The sequence below is a fragment of the Hippopotamus amphibius genome, chromosome 13, assembly GCF_030028045.1.
Source record: "Hippopotamus amphibius kiboko isolate mHipAmp2 chromosome 13, mHipAmp2.hap2, whole genome shotgun sequence".
In the NCBI taxonomy this organism is placed as follows: Eukaryota; Metazoa; Chordata; class Mammalia; order Artiodactyla; family Hippopotamidae; genus Hippopotamus; species Hippopotamus amphibius.
This window is the reverse complement of record NC_080198.1, coordinates 3,004,552-3,021,152: the sequence shown is the minus strand read 5'-3', so window position 1 is coordinate 3,021,152 and position 16,601 is coordinate 3,004,552. Positions and strand designations below refer to the sequence as shown.

At 43.8% G+C, this 16,601-nt stretch overlaps 1 protein-coding gene across 2 annotated transcripts in view; it reads left to right on the top strand.

Annotated features, from left to right (window-relative positions):
* XPC (XPC complex subunit, DNA damage recognition and repair factor) overlaps positions 1-16,601 on the top strand; it is a 36,024-nt gene that overhangs the window by 8,349 nt on the left and 11,074 nt on the right. For both annotated transcript variants that reach the window (XM_057704747.1, XM_057704749.1), the window contains exons 3-7: positions 2,773-2,891; positions 5,158-5,281; positions 6,212-6,296; positions 7,764-7,921; positions 8,126-8,246. In XM_057704747.1, the coding sequence (XP_057560730.1) occupies positions 2,773-2,891; positions 5,158-5,281; positions 6,212-6,296; positions 7,764-7,921; positions 8,126-8,246 (607 nt within the window). The remainder of the gene's footprint in view (positions 1-2,772; positions 2,892-5,157; positions 5,282-6,211; positions 6,297-7,763; positions 7,922-8,125; positions 8,247-16,601) is intronic.

Here is a 16,601-nt window from a genome sequence, read left to right as displayed (position 1 = left end):
GTACTTAAGTACTGCATACTCGAATCTGGTTAACTTTTAAAAAAAAAGTAATTACTTTTTTGGGCTGCCTTGGGTCTTCATTGCTGTGCATGGGCTTTCTCTAGTTGCAGCGAGTGGGGGCTACTCTTCCTTGCGGTGCGAGGGCTTCGCAGTGCAAGAGCTTCTCAGTGCAGTGGCTTCTCATTGCGGAGCACGTGCTCTAGGCGCTCGGGCTTCAGTAGTTGCAGCACCATGGGCTCAGTGGTTGTGGTGCACAGGCTTAGTTGCTCTGCAGCATGTGGAATCTTCCTGGCCCAGGGATCAAACCAGTGTCCCCTGCATTGGCAGATGGATTCTTTTTTTTTTTTTTTGAGAACTTTTATTGAGATACAGTTAACAGACAATAAACAGCATATATATAGAGTGTACAATGTGGTATCCCAATCTCCCAATTCATTCCCCCCCAACCCTCCCTGCCTTCCCCACTTGGTGTCCATGTGTTTGTTCTTTACACCTGAGTCTCTATTTCTGCCTTGCATTTCCTCTTTCATAGTTGTTAGCATTTGCCTTACGTATTGAGGCGCTCCTATATTGGGTTCATATATATTTACAGTTGTCATCTCCTCTTCTTGGATTGATCCCTTGATCTTTATGTAATATCCTTTCTTGTCTCATAACATTTTTTATTTTAAAGTCTATTTTATCTGATATGAGTAATGCTACTCCAGCTTTCTTTTGATTTTCATTTGCTTAGAATATCTTTTTCCATCCCCTCACTTTCAGTCTGTATGTGTCCCTAGGTCTGAAGTGGGTCTCTTCGAGACAGCATATATATGGGTCTTGTTTTTGTATTCATTCAGCCAGTCTGTGTCTTCTGGTTGGTGCATGTAGTCCATTTACATTCAAGGTAATTATCGATATCTCTGTTTCTAGTACCATTTTCTTAATTGTTTTGTTTTTGTTTTTGTAGGTCCTTCTCTTATGTTTCCCGCTTAGAGAAGTTCCTTTAGCATTTGTTGTAGGGCTGGTTTGGTGGTGCTGAATTCTCTTAGCTGTTGCTTGTCTGTAAAGCTTTTGATTTCTCCGTCGAATCTGAATAAGATCCTTGCTGGGTAGAGTATTCTTGGTTGCAGGTTCTTCCCTTTCCTCACTTGAAATATATCATGCCTCTCCCTTCTGGCTTGCAGAGTTTCTGCTGAGAAATCAGCTGTTACACTTATGGGAGTTCCCGTGCATGTTATTTGTCGTTTTTCCCTTGTTGCTTTTAATAACATTTCTCTGTCTTTAATTTTTGTCAGTTTGACTACGATAAGTCTTGGCATGTTTCTCCTTGGATTTATCCTGCCTGGGACTCTCTGTGCTGCCTGGACTTGGGTAGCTATTTCCTTTCCCATGTTAGGGAAGTTTTCAACTGTAATCTCTTCCAGTATTTTCTCAGGTCCTTTCTCTCTCTCATCTCCTTCTGGGACCCCTATAATGCGAATGTTGGCACATTTAACATTGTCCCAAAGGTATCTTAGGCTGTCTTCAGTTCTTTTCATTCTTTTTTCTTTATTCTTTGCCGCATCAGTGATGATCACCATTCTGTCTTCCAGCTCACTTTTTCGCCCTTCTGCCTCCGTTAATCTGCTATTGGTTCCTTCTAGTGTATTTTTCATTTCTGTTATTGTGTTGCATATCTCTGTTTGTTTGCTCTTTAATTCTTCTAGGTCTTTGGTAAACGTTTCGATCTTTGCATCCAGTCTTTTTTCAAAGTCCTGGATCATCTTCACTATCATTATTCTGAATTCTTTTTCTGTAAGGGTGCTATCTCCTCTTCATGTAGTTGTTTTTCTGGGGCTTTACCCTGTCCTTTCATCTGGTACAAAGTCCTCTGCTTTTTCACTTTCTTTATCTTTCTGTGGCTGTGGTTTTCAGTTCGAGCTGCCGCTTGCGGCCCGCGAGCCCACGCGCTTCTCCGGCATGGCTCCCGCCTCGGGCTCCAACACCGCCTTCTTCTCCGGCTCTGGCGGAGGTTCCGTGTTCATGCCACGGCCATGCCCCCGCCGGCTCGGGGCGCCCCGGGACGACAGCTACTCCGCAAATGCGACGGCAGGGCCCGCGCTCTCATGGGCTCCACGGCCCAAAGCGGCCTGGGGGTTAGGCGGCAGCGCCGCCTCTGGAGACGCCGAGGGCTACAAAAGCTGCCTAGGCCGCAGCCACGCAAAGACAAGGCTAGGAGCGCAGCTACAGGCGCCCGAAGCCACAGCAGCCGAACCGAACCCAACTCAGGTAGCCGGCAGATGGATTCTTAACCACTGTGCAACCAGGGAAGTCTTCCTTTCATCTTATCTCTCACAGGTGGGGAAAGAATCTTCTGAGCTGGCTCATGGTAGGATCAGCAAACATGAATTCTCTCCTCTTCTTTCTGGCATCCGGCTACACGTGTGCATAGAGATATCACAGCTTTTACTTCTGGTATTCATTGTTCTTGTCGTTTCTTCTGACTTTCCCTGTATCATCTGCAGACACAGCTGTTTCCCTTCACACAGCTCCAGGTCGTGGGTCTTCTCCCTGAGGCTCCTCCTGTTTTGACGGCACATCTAGTATTAGACCCATGATCAGAGCCCATCTTGATGGGAACTTGAGACCCAGGCTGATGGAGGAAGTGAGGCTCAGAGCTCACAAATCATCTTCAGCTAATGGCAACAGATTCTCAGTAAATGGAAGGAGTCCTTAAAGTTGAGTTTGGCTTAAGCATAGCACTGGAATATCTGCACTTTCTTCATCTTCCTTCCTGCGATCTCTGCACAGGGACTTCCCCAGTGCCCGCGGGAAGGCACACCATCCAGAGAAAGAGGCTGCTGTGGACAAAGGTGCCTGTGAAGGGGACGCCGAGGAAGAGAGTGAAGAGGACTGGGAAGAGGTAGAAGGTAAAGCGTCTGCCTCTCTTCTCAGAACTGATCCTGGTTTTCTGTTTAATCTTGTTTGGAGTCATGTCACTGCAATCTTGTCCTTTTTAAGACAAAGATAAGGTTGCAGTAGGGATTTGCTTTTGATGTAAGGAAAAATTCATGACCAGGTTAGCCAAGAAGGTTGTATATGTTTTTCCTCTGGCGGTGCTGAGTAGAGGGAGACGCAGCAGCATCTCATGAAGAGAGCCTGGGCCTTACAGGTGCTCAGACCTGGCTCAGAGGCCAGCTTTGCCACTTGTACAGCTGTGTCTGTGAGTAGCTCCAGCTGTCCGAGCTGAGTTTTTCCACGGGTGACAGTTGGTGAACACTGAATACTTACTGTGAGCTGGGCACAGTCTAGGCTCCAGGGTTGTTGCGGAAAAGTGTGATGGACGTGGTGTATCACGTACGCGTGATAAATAGCCCCTAATGTCACCACCCCAGCGTGATTTTTTTTCCCCAGCTTTTTATTTTGAAAATGTTCAAACCTACAAAAAAATTGAACATGTAGTCCATACACTCTGCACCTACTGAATGTATCAGTACCTTCCTTTCTGTAAATCTGCATTGTGGAACCGCGTGAAAGTAAGTCGCAGACATCCTGACTCCTCACATGTAAATACTTCAGCATGTGTCTCCAAAGAGTGTCTCCTACATGATGAAACACCATTATCATACCTAAATTAAGTCCCTAATTGTTATGAAACTATCCATTATAGTTGTTTTTTTTTTTTTTCTCCCCCCAGTGCAGGGTCTAATCAAGGTTTGGTCTCTTTAATCTAGAGCAGGGACCCCAGCCACCACCTTTTGTTTGTTTGTTTTTGTTTTGTTGTTGTTATTGTTTTTGCGGAGTCCTGGCCTCTTGGTTTGTAGAGTGTCTCATATTCTGGTTTGTGATGGTGGTAAACTTGTTTCAGTGCCCCCTGAAATTCTTATAAGCTGTAAGGTGAGTCCAAAGACTTGGTTGCATTTAGATTAAACATTTTTTGGCAGGAACACTTCAGACCTTTGTACTTCATAATGCATCCATTAAGAGCCATGTAATGTCAGGTTGTCCTGCTAGTGCTGCTAAGTTTGACCATGTCTGTGGTACTGCCTGGTTGTGCCAGTGTAAAGGTACATTTTTCTTCTGTAATTTACCGTCTCAGGTGGGACTCTGATTCTTTGTGAATATCCTGTTCCCCAATCACTTTCTCCTTCCTGGTTTTAGCATGCGTTGATGGTCTTGACTGAATCAGAGATTACTATACTGAGCGTTGTGAAGTGGCAGTATTTTGATTCTGTCATTTCGTGTATGTTTATTAGCTGACTTTGATCTGTAAAGAAGAGCGCTCCCTTTTAAGAATTGTATTTATTTAGTCATTTCTTTTGGGTATCACTATGGACTTAAAAATTCAAATACGTTATCAGTTATCATCATTATACTTTTTGATCTTTGAATTGCCCCACATTTGGCGAGCGGGAGCCCTTTTAAGCTAGCTACCCTACAGTGTCCTTTTGACGTGGCTTCATTAATTCCGAAGAACGTTTTTTTCTTTTGCACAGTAAGGTGTTCTGGGATCTCCCTATATTCTCCTTGCTGCAGACCTGGAATTGGCCCTTTTTTGTCTAAGAAGCCCTGGTTCATTTTAGTAGGAACTTGGAAACCAAGGTCTTGGCACTGGGTGTTGTCATTGCTCCTAGGCCCCGAGCTCCTTTGAAGGGACCTTTGCTAATGATGTTCACAGTTATGTCCCGTTCAGCGAAAGTAACTCTTTTCAGCTGGTATTTATGAGCAGTGTAGCGGGTAAAGAGATGAGAAAGACTCATGCCTTGCCGTGTGCTGATAAAAGTTCACAGTTGGGCGTGGACGTCATGCTTCGGTGCAGAGCACGCTGTTGTGAGTGCTGTTGTGGTAACACAGAGGATAGGACGTGGCTCCCGTGAGTCTCTACTGAAACACCCGTGAGCATCAGCTCCGTGACACCAGGGGTCTGTCTCTAATTCACCTCACTATCTCTGTGCCCAGCAGCCTCTGAGGGCTGTTTCTCTGGGTTCTTGTGTAGGTTCATGAGTCAATTAGATGTGAGAGCACAGGGCCCAGCATGTAGGGACCTCAGAGCATGGTAGGAGCAGTGGTCTCTATGGTTTCCTACCTCATACCATTCCTCACTTCCTCCCTCCCAGCAGAACCTCGATTTTGTTCAGTACAGTGCTTATTATAACAATAATTATTATTATTGATTTAAAAAATTACTGTTGATAGAAGTTAGTGAGCCTGTGCCGGGTGCCGTGGGGGAAAGCGCAGCCTTCTCTGCATCTGCTCTGCCTGTGAAGCCAGTGGAGATAGAAATTGAAACACCGGAGCAGGTGAAGGCAAGAGAAAGAAGGTACGATTAAGCACTTGCTTCTAGGTCTCTGTCACGTGTCATCATCGGCAGCTGCTCCTTGATGAAAACTTTTCAGAAACGTGCAGGAGAGCCGGGCCGAGCGTCAGAGCTGTCAGGAGCCTCGGCTGAGGGAGCGCTGGGCTCACCTTTGGGGCTTGAAGGAGAAACCTTTGTGTCCTGCCTAGGGCAGGAGATGTGCGAAGGGCTGTGCAGGTTGCCCGTTATCCATTTAATTTTTAGGACAGTGTGTGAATGAGGAGCCGGAGACTCAGAGAGGTTAGGTAACATTGCAGCTGTGAGTGGATGAGCCACGATCTGCGTGCCTTCAGGCTGATCCGACATTGCTGCTTGTCCCACTACATCCCTGCAGGAGCTGCGGCAGAGCCCACCGTGGTCGGCCGCCCCCCACCCCTTCCCAGGATCCCCAGTCCCTCTGCAGCCCCTGGTGGCCTGGCCACATGGAGCGCATCTCCTGGTAGTTAATTGGTTCCTGAGTCCCCCGTGATGGGCACGTCATTAGGCATGAAGGAGGGAAACAATAGCAGTTGTTCAAGAATCCTCAAGTTTTATGCAAGATGCTTGGAGCACAGACATGAGAGAGAGTTTACAGCAGAGCCGCATCACACAAGTGAGCGTGCACTGACCTGACATAAGGCAGTGGGCGCTGAGGGGCGCATCGGCCCCTGGAGGTGGGGCAGTCAGAGGCGCGTCCTGGAGGACGGCACCTGAAGCGTGCCCGGGAGGCGGATGGGTGCAGGTCGAGGGGAGGGGATGTCCTGGGTCAAGGTTCGCAGGTGAGGATGAGCAGGAACAGCCAGCCTGCAGCCCTGCTGAGTAGCACAGCCTGAGCCTTTGCGGCTGAAAGGCATTGACGCGGGAGTGGGGTCAGGCTTCCCCCTTCATTCTGGGATTTTTCAATGTGCATTGCAGTGAAAAGATGAAAATGGAGCTTGAGACATATCTTCGGAGGATGATCAAACGTTTCAATAAGGAAGTCCACGAGGACACACACAAGGTACAGCAGGGAAGGAGGAACATGGTGCGCGGGAGGACTGGGCTCTCCATCAGCCATGCCTCTGGGCTGCCACTCACGGTGTCCCCTGGCGAGTTTCTGACTCTCCTGAAGTGGGGGTGATAACAGTGTCTGCCTGGGAGGTGGGCATGAGGCGGAAGCGGACAGCACATGTAAAGCATGTAGCTGAGCGCCGGGTGGGTAGCAAGGCTAATACCAGGCACTCTGCTCCCATCCCTCCTCTCAGCTGGTTGATGACATTGGTTCTGATCTCAGCTGCGGTCGCCGTGGTGCTTACTGAGCACACCCTGCGGCCCCAGCACAGTGCCTGACGTTGTGGGGAGGGAGACTTATGGAGCTTGTTTCCTGCCACTCAGGAGTTCCTGATCTCACAGATGGAACAGGAAGGATCTCAAACCAGGGAGACTTGAGACGTAGAACAGGGAGAGAGATCCGTGCAGGCCTCAGCAGCCAAGGAAGGCCTCATTTAGTAGAGAAGATGGGGCGGGCCAGAAGGAAGGACAGCACAGGGAGACGCGTAAAGGCCAACTGGTGGCCGGGCTGGTGGGACAGCCAGACGGCCTGCGTCTAGGAGACAGTATGTGCTGGAGGCCCGTGGAGACTGAGGGAAGGGCGGACTTTGGTTTTCCTCTGATTGGCAGCAGGCAGCTGGGGAGAGAGTAGTGATGGGATGGATGGAAGGGGCACTGCCTGCAGCAGCCACAGAAACTGAGAGGTGAAAAGAGCAGAGAGATGAGGGGAGAGCTGGCCTGGTGCCCTCAGTGAGGCCTGGGCGCTGAGCCAGGGGGCTGGGTTTCTTTTACCTCTTGGTGTTACAGGTGAAAGAGAGGGAAGGAGGACTATGACACCAAGGTGTGAAGCTTAAGGGAAGGGAGAAGGCAGCCCTGGACTGAAGCAGGCTGGCTGTGGGCGGGAAGGAAGTGGGACCAACTTGGAGGGGAAATGATGCAGAGCTGTGTGCTAGGAGGGGCAGACAGCGGCGTGGTCAGTTCGGGAGGTTGGGGGCGGCTGGGCTGGAGGTCAGATGTGGAGACTGCAGGTGTGGGTCTGCAGCCGGGGCGGGGGGTGGGGTGCAGACGGCCTGCAGATGCACCCCAGCTCTGACAGAAGCTCTCCCCTATTCCATTTCCTCCTGACCTTTTTGGAGCAAACCCCAGGCTCTGTAACATTTCATCCACAATCGTTCAGGATATATCAATACCTCTAAAAGACAAGACCTCTTAAGAAAAAGGAAGTTTGTATTTTGCAGCTTTGCGATATGATTGTTTCTTTGAGAGAAGGAGTATCTAGAGAGAAGAGGGGGTGAAAGAGTCTTGGGAAATGGCAGTGTTAGTATTTTTACTTTCTTGTATGTAGGAATGACAACAAATATTTCCTGTCCACAAAATGTCTTTGAATTTGGCAGCAAAAATCCCTCTGGTTTTCAGCCTTCCCCTTCCCTCTTCCCAGGTTCACCTTCTGTGTCTGCTGGCAAATGGCTTCTATCGAAATAGCATCTGCAACCAGCCAGATCTGCGTGCCATTGGCCTTTCCATCATCCCAACTCGCTTTACCAAAGTGCCACCTCAAGCCGTGGACGTGTGCTACCTGTCAAACCTGGTGAAATGGTAGGGGTCAGCTCCACAGGCCCTGCTTGAGGGGTTGGGAAGGCTCCCCAGGGGAAGTTCTGAGCTGGGGCTTCAGGAGTTGGCCAGACAGGCTGGGAAGAGGGCTCCCGGGCCCCTCCTGAGACTCTGAGTTTTGGCTGTAGAAGAACAGAGTTCCTCTTTGCCCTGACCTCTGACAGAAAGGAATGCCTGATTTCTCCCCAGGTTCATTGGAACATTTACAGTTAATGCAGACCTTTCAACCAATGAGCAGGATGGCCTGCAGACGACGCTGGAGAGGAGATTCGCTGTTTACTCTGCCAGGGACGATGAGGAATTGGTCCACGTGAGTGACCCCTCCTGGCAGCCCTGTTTTGATGAGGTCTGTTAGCTGATGAAGAGGGCAGTCGTGTGCCACATACCGTTCCAGCTGTTTTACATATATTTCCTTGCTCAGTTCTCATAAAATAAAAACAGGTACTGACGCTCAGAGAGGCTAAATCACTTTCTTAGAGTCATTCAGTTGTTAAGCATTGGAGTCAGGATTGGGCCCAGTGTGTGAGCTGAAAGCTGCCCTCTCTTGTCTCTTACTTGGTGTCCTGGTGGATTAAAGCACTTAATTTTTGGTCAGCTGCCCTAGAATTGTTTACAGTATTCACAAATTGTGTCTAATAGTCCCAAGGGAATGTTTTTTCCGATTGGCTGCTGAAGTCCTTAAGAAAGTATGTCCTTACCTTCCAAGCTGGTTGATGATGCTGGCAGGCAGCTGTGCAGTGAGGAGGGTTCTGTCCGAAAGGAGTCATGGCGAAGAGCTTGTGGGCAGACAGGGTTTGTCACATGCTTAAAATACCCTTAGGTAAGGCTCTGTCTCAAAAAAACAAAAATAGGTAGAAATGTGGTTTCATCCTTGGAAGATTGCTATTAATGCATATTCTTGTGTCTGAGCCTCAGATTCTGTTTAGGGAAAGAGACTTTTTGTATGTTTAGAGACCAAATGACTGGCATCTTATTTCTCTCCTAATTTGGCTTGAAAAAGTCAGAGTATCTGGCCAGTAACCATGCTGTGATATCACCACCTAGAGAAAAACACTAATATTTCAGTGTCATCCTCCCAGATTTGTTCCTACGTATCTGTATACATAGATATTTGTTTTGTTTGTGCAGTTTTATTAACCAAAAAAAAAAATAGTTTTTTTAAAGTAGTAACAATTCAGTGACAGTCGGTGCATTTACAGTGTTGTGTATCCACCACCTGTATTTCCAAAACACTTCCTATCCCAGAAGGAAACCCCATACCTATTAACGGTAACTCCCATTCTTTCTCCTCCCACCTCCCCGAGTTTCTGGCAACCACCAATTTGCATTCTATCTCTATGGATTTACATATTTTGGATACTCCGTATAAAAGAAATCACAGTACAGTCAGCCCTCCTCATCTGCAGGTTCTGCATTCATGGATTTAACCAACTGCCAATCAGATTTCTCTCTGCAGTTGGTTGACTCTGCAGACGCAGAGCCAGAGGACATGGAGGCTGACTGTACTCTACCCTCTCGTGTAAGGGACTCAAGCATCTGCCGAGTTTGGTATCTGAGAGGGTCCTGGTGCCAGTCCCCGCAGATAACTGGGGGACAATTCTGTGTGACCTTTTGTGTCTGGCTTCTTTCACTTAGCATGCATTCAGGGTTCATTCACGTTTGTAACATGTATCAGGACTTCATTCCTTTTATGGTGAATAATATTCCATTGTGTGGATAGAGCACATTTCACTTATCCATTCATCAGTTCATGGGCGTTTAGGTAGCGTCCCACCTTTTTGGCTGTTATGAAGAGTACTGCTGTAAGCGTGTGTACGTATATTTATTTGGGTACTTGTTTTCAGTTCTTTTGCATATATACCTAGGAGTAGAGTTGCTGGATCATACGGTAATTCTATGCCAAACTGTTGTACAGAGCAGCTGCACCATCTTACCTTCCCACCAGCAAAGAACAAGGGTTCCAGTTTCTCCAAATCATCACAAACGCTTGTTATTTTCCATTTTTTGGATTATAGTCATCCTAACGGGTGTGAAGTGGTACTCATGTGGCTTTGGTCTGCATTTCCCTGATGACTAATGATAAGTTAGTGTCTTTTTTTTTTTTTTTAATAAATTTATTTTATTTTATTTTTGGCTGCGTTGGGTCTTCATTGCTGCCCGTGGGGCTTTTTATAGTTGTGGAGAGTGGGGGCTACTCTTCCTTGCAGTGCGCAGGCTTCTCATTGCTGTGGCTTCTCTTGTTGCAGAGCACAGGCTCTGGGTGCGCAGGCTTCAGTAGTTGTGGCACATGGGCTCAGTGGTTGTGGCTTGCGGGCTCTAAAGCGCAGGCTCAGTAGTTGTGGCACATGGGCTTAGTTGCTCCACGGCATGTGGTGTCTTCCTGGACCAGGGCTAGAACCCGTGACCCCTGCATTGGCAGGCAGATTCTTAACCACTGTGCCACCAGGGAAACCCCAGTTAGCGTCTTTTTATGTGCATTTTGGCCATGTGTTTATGTTCTTTGGAGAAATGTCTATTCAAGTCCTTTGCCCATTTTTAAATTGGGTTCTTTGTCTTTTTGTTATTGAGTTGTGTTCTTTATATGTTTTGGTTACTAGATGCCTATCAGATATGTGCTTTGCAAATATTTTCTCCCATTCTATAGGTTTTTTACTTTCTTCATAAAGTCCTTTGATACACAAAAGTTTTAATTTTGACTAAGTCCAATTTTCTGTTTTTCTTTTGTTTCTTGTACCTTTGGTATCATATCAAGAATTCATTGCCAAATCCTAGATCATGAAGATTTCCTCCTATATTTACTTCTAAGAGTTTTATAGTTTTAGGTCTTGCATTTAGGTCTTTCATCCATTTTGAATTAATGTTTTTATGTGATGTGAAGTAGGTGTTCAACTTCATTCTTTCTGCACATGGATACCCACTGGTCTCAGACCATTTGTTGAGAGACTAGTCTTTCAACTGTGCATTGTATTTGTTGTATTATTTTCACCATCTGTTGAAAAGACAAGTTTTTCAGTGGGGATGAATGGTCTTGGCCCACTTATCAGAAATCAATTGGCCATAGACACTTGGGTTAATTTCTGGTCTTTCTGTTCTATTCCATTGGACTACATGTCTATCCTTATGCCAGTGCCACACTGTATTGATTACTGTGAATGTGTAGTAAGTTTTGAAATCGGAAGTATGAATACAACCTCATGATGCTGTTTTGGCTATTCGGGGCCTCGTGCAGTTTCATGTGAATTTCATGGTCTGCTTTTCCATTTCTCCAAAAAGGCCATTGGAGTATTGATACAGATTGCATTGATTCAGTACATTGATAGGGGCAGCATTGCTCTCTAGTCAATATTGTCTTCCAGTCCGTAAACATGGCTTTTTCCTTTTATTTGCTTTTCAAATTTCTTTTAGTTGTATTTTGTAGTTTTCAGTGTATATCTTTCATCTCCTTGGTTAAACTTTCTTCTAGGTATTTTATTCTTTTTGATGCTATTGTAAATGGTATTGCGTTCTTAATTTCCTTTTCAGATTGTTCAGGGAGGGTGTCGAGAAAAACAGTTGATTGTGCTGATCTTATCCCTTGCAGCTTTGCCGAATTCATTTAGCAGTTTCTTGTGCATTCTTTGGGATTTCTGTATATAAGATCTTGACCTCTGTGAATAGAGGTGGTTTTACTTCTTTTCCAGTTTGGATGCCTTTTGTTTCTTGTTCTTGTCCAGTTGCTCTGGCTAGAACTTCCAGTGCAGTGTAGAACAGTAGTGGCAAAAGCAGGCATCTTGTCTGGTTCTTGATATTGGGAGGGAGAGCTTTTCACTCTTTTGTGACTGGGTATCTTGGTAGCTGTGGATTTTCATATATGTTGTTTATCGTGTTGAAGAAGTTCCTTTCTGTATTTCTAATTTTATGAATGTGTTTTAATCATGAAATTGTTTTGGATTCTGTCAAGTGCTTTTTCTGTGTCAACTGAGATGATCTTGTGGGTTTTCTTCCCTTCACTCTACTGACAGTGCATTGCATTCATGGATTTTCAATTGATTGATTGATTGACTGACTGATTGAAGTATAGCTGATTTACAATATTGTGTTAGTTTCAGATTACAGCATAGTGATTTAGTATTTCTGCAGATTATATTCCATTATAGGTTATTGCAAGATAATGGGTATAATTCCCTGTGCTATACGGTAAATCCTTGTTGCTTATCTGTTTTATGTCACGTCGTTTGTATCTGTTAATTCCATACCCTAATTTGTCCCTCTTCTCGTCTCACTCCCCCTTGGTAACCACAAGTTTGTTTTCTATATCTGTGACTCTGTTTCTGCTTTGCATATACTTTCACTTGTATTTTTTTTTTTTTAGATTCCACGTCTAAGTGATATCATTATAGTATTTGTCTTTTTCTGTTTGACTTCCTTCACTAAGCATAATATCCTCCAGGTTCATCCATGTTGCTGCAGATGGAAGTATTTTATTCTTTTTTGTGGGTAATATTCCATTGTATGAAATCCAGTCATCTGTTGATGGGTACTGGGGTTGCTTCCATGTCTTGGCTGTTGTCCAGAGTGCTGCTGTGATCACTGGGGTGCACGTCTCTTTTTGAATTAGAGTTTTTCTGTTTTCCAGACATACCCAGAAGTGGCGTTGCTGGGTCATATTATCATATGTTCTGTTTTTAGCAGTTTAAAGAACTTTCACATTGTTTTCCATAGTGGCTGCACCAATTTAAATTCTTACCAGCAGTGTACGAGGATTGCATTTTCTCTACATCCTCTCCAGCATTTGTTATTTGTAGACTTTTTGATGATAGCCATTCTGACAGGTGTGAGGTGATAGCTCATTGTGGTTTGATTTGCATTTCTCCAGTAATTAGCAATGTTGAGTATCTTTTCATGTGCCTGTTAGCCATCCATATGTCTTCTTTGAAAAAAATGTCTGTTCAGGTCTTCTACCCGATTTTTGATTGGGATGTTTGCTTTTTTGTTATTGAGCTGTATGAGCTGTTTGTATATTTTGGGTATTAACCCTTGTCAGTCTCATCATCTGCAAACATTTTCTCCCATTCAGTAGGTTGTCTTTTCATTTTGTTAATGGTTCCCTTTGTTGTGTAAAGCCTTTTAAGTTTAATTAGGTCCCATTTGTTTATTTTGATTTTTATTTGTTTTGCCTTGGAAGACTGATCCAAGAAAATAAAGCTACAATTTATGTCAGAAGTGTTCTGCCTGTTCTCTTCCAGGAGTTTTATGGGTCTTATATTTAGGTCTTTAATAAACTATTTGGGGTTTATTCTTGTATATGGTGTGAGGGAGTGTCCTAATCTCATTGTTTTACATGTGTCTGTCCAGCTTTCCCAGCAACATTTATTGAAGAAACTCTCTTTTCTCTATTGTATATTCTTGCCTCCTTTGTCATAGGTTGACCATAAGTGTGTGGTTTTATCTCTGGGCTCTCTGTTCTGTTCCATTGATATATGTGTCTGTTTTTGTGCCAGTACCACACTGTTTTGATTACTATATCTTTGTAGTACAGTATAAAGTCTGGAAAGGCTATGCCTCCAGCTTTGTCCTTTTTCCTCAGGATTGCTTTGGCAGTTCTGGGTCCTTTGTGGTTCCGTATAAGTTTTAGGATTATTTATTCTAGTTCTGTGAAAAATGTCATAGGTATTTTAATAGGGATTGCACTAAATCTGTAGATTGCTTTGGGTAGTATGTTCATGTTAACAATATTAATTCTTCCAATCCAAGAACGTGGGATATCTTTACATTTCTTTGACTCATCTTCAGTTTCTTTTATCAGTATTTTATAGTTTTTAGTATATAGATCTTTCTACTTCCTTGGTTAAGTTTATTCCTAGGTTTGTTTTTTGGGTTTTTTTGATGCAATTTTATTTACTTATTTTAAATTAGGAACTTGGAATTTTTTATATATATTAAATTTTTACTTATTTTTGGCTGCCTTGGGTCTCTGTTGCTGCATGCAGGCTTTTCTGTAGTTGTGACGAGAGGAGGCTACTCTTCACTCTTTATTGAGGTGCATGGGCTTCTCCTCACAGTGGCTTCTCTTGTTGCAGAGCACAGGCTCTAGGCACCCGGGCTTCAGTAACTGCAGTGTGCAGGCTTCAGTAGTTGCAGCCCATGGGCTCTAGGGTGTGTGGACTTCAGTAGCTGTGGTGCAAGGGCTCAGTAGTTGTGGCTCGTGGTCTCTAGAGCCCAGGCTCAGTTGTGGCACACGCACTTAGTTGCTCCATGGCATGTGGGATCCTCTTGGTGCAGGGATTGAACCCATGTCCACTGCATTGATGGGTGGATTCTTAACCCCTGCACCACCAGGGAATTCCCTTATGCAATTTTAAATGGGATTACTTTTTTTTACTTTCTCTTTCTGATACTTCATTGTTAGTGTATACAAACACAGCAGATTTCTGTATATTAATCTTACATCCTGCAGCCTTGCTAAATTCATTTATTAGGTCTAATGGTTTTTATATGGAAACTTTAGGGTTCTCTATATGGAATATCATATCACCTGCAATTAGTGACAGTTTTACCTTTTCCCTTCCAATTTGGATGCCTTTTCTTCCTTTTCCTTTTCTGATTGCTGTAGCTAGGCCTTCCAATACTGTGTTAAGTAGAAGCAGCGAGGGTGGACATCCCTGTCTAGTTCCTGAATTTACTGGGAAACCTTTCAGTCTTTCACTGTTGCGTATTATGTTGGCTGTGGGTTTGACATAGTGGGCTTTTATCATGTTATGTCCACTCTCTACCCACTTTGGTGAGCGCTTGTATCATGAATGGATGTTGAATTTTGTCAAATGCTTTTTCCGCATTTATTGAGATGATCATGTGATTTTTATCTATTCTTTTGTTAATGTATCACATTGATCTGCATATTTTGAACCATCCTTGCAAGCCTGGAGTGAATCCAACTTGAGCGTGGTATATGATCCTTTGTATATATTGTTGGATTCAGTTTACTAATACTTTGTTGAGGATTTTTGCATCTATATTCATGAAAGATTTGGGGTTGTGATTTTCTTTTCTTGTAGTGTCTTTGGTTTTGGTATCAGGGTAATGGGGGTTTCATAGTATGAATTTGGGAGTGTTCCCTCCTCTTAATTTTTTTTGGAGTAGTTTGAGAAGGATAGATACAAGTTTATTTTTGTTTTTTTGTGTGTTTGGTAGAATTGCCTAGTGAAGCTCTCTTGTCCTGGACTTTTGTTTACACGGAGTTTTTAAAATTATAGATTCTATTTCACTTCCAGTGAACAGTCTGTTCAAATTATCTGTTTCTTCTTGACTCAGTTTTGGCAGGCTGTATATTTCTAGAAACTTGTCCATTTCTTCTAAGTTGTGCAATTTGTTGGCATATGACTTTGTGTAGTATTCTTTCATAATTTTTTGTATTTCTGTGGTATCAGTTATTTCTCCTCTTTTATTTCTTACTTTATTTGGGGCCTCTCTCTTATCTTCTTGGTGAGCCTGGCTAAAGGTTTATCAATTTTGTTTATCTTAAAAAAACAAACCCAAACCAGTTCTTGGTTTTATTGATCTTTTTTTTTTTTTTAATTTATTTAATTTTTGGCTATGTTGGGTCTTTGTTGCTGTGTGTGGGCTTCCTCTAGTTGCTGCTAGTGGGGGCTATTCTTTGTTGCAGTGCTTGGGCTACTCATTGTGGTAGCTTCTCTTGTTGCGGAGCACAGGCTCTAGGTGTGTGAGTTTTTAGTAGTTGGGGCACGAGGGCTTCAGCAGTTGTGTCTCTTGGGCTCTAGAGCACAGGCTCAGTAGCTGTGGTGCACAGGCTTAGTTGCTCCTCGGCATGTGGGATCTTCCCAGACCAGGGATGGAACCCGTGTCCCCTATACTGGCAGGTGGGTTCTTAACCACTGCGCCACCAGGGAAGTCCCTATTGATCTTGCTTTTTTGATCTCTTTATTTCCTCTCTGATCTTTATTATTTCCTTCCTTCTGCTGACTTTGGGTTTTGTTTGTCCTTCTTTTTCTAATTCTTTTAGGTGGTAGCTTATCTTGTTTATTTGAGATATTTCTTGTTTTTGTGGAAGGCCTGTACTGCTATGAGCTTTCCTCTTAGAACTGCTTTTGCTGCATCCCATAGATTTTTGTAAGATTGTGTTTTTATTTTCATTTGTCTCAAGATATTTCTGATTTCCCCTTTGATTTCATTATTTACCCATTTGTTTTTTAGTAGCATGTTGTTTAGTCTCTATGTGTTCATTCTTTTCCTGCTTTTCTTTCTACGGTTGATTTCTAGTTTCCTAACGTTGTGGTGAGAAAAGATGCTTGAAAATATTTCTGCCCTCTTAAACTTGTTGAGGCTTGCTTTGTGACCTAGTATGTGTCTATCCTTGAGACTGTTTCATGCTGGCTTGAAAAGAATATGTATTCAGTGTTTTTCTTATTTAGTGTCCTGTAGCTATCTATTAAGCACAACTGATCCATTGTGTCATTTAGGACCTCTGTTGCCTTATTGATTTTCTGTCTAGATGATCTGTCCATTGATGGAGGTGGGATGTTATAGTTCTCTATTATTGTATTCTTGTTAATTTCTCCTTTTATATCTGTTAATATTTGCTTTATATATTTAGGTGCTCCTATATTGGAAGCATATATGTTAACAAATGTAATATGCTCTTGTATTGATGCTTTTATTGTTATGTAAT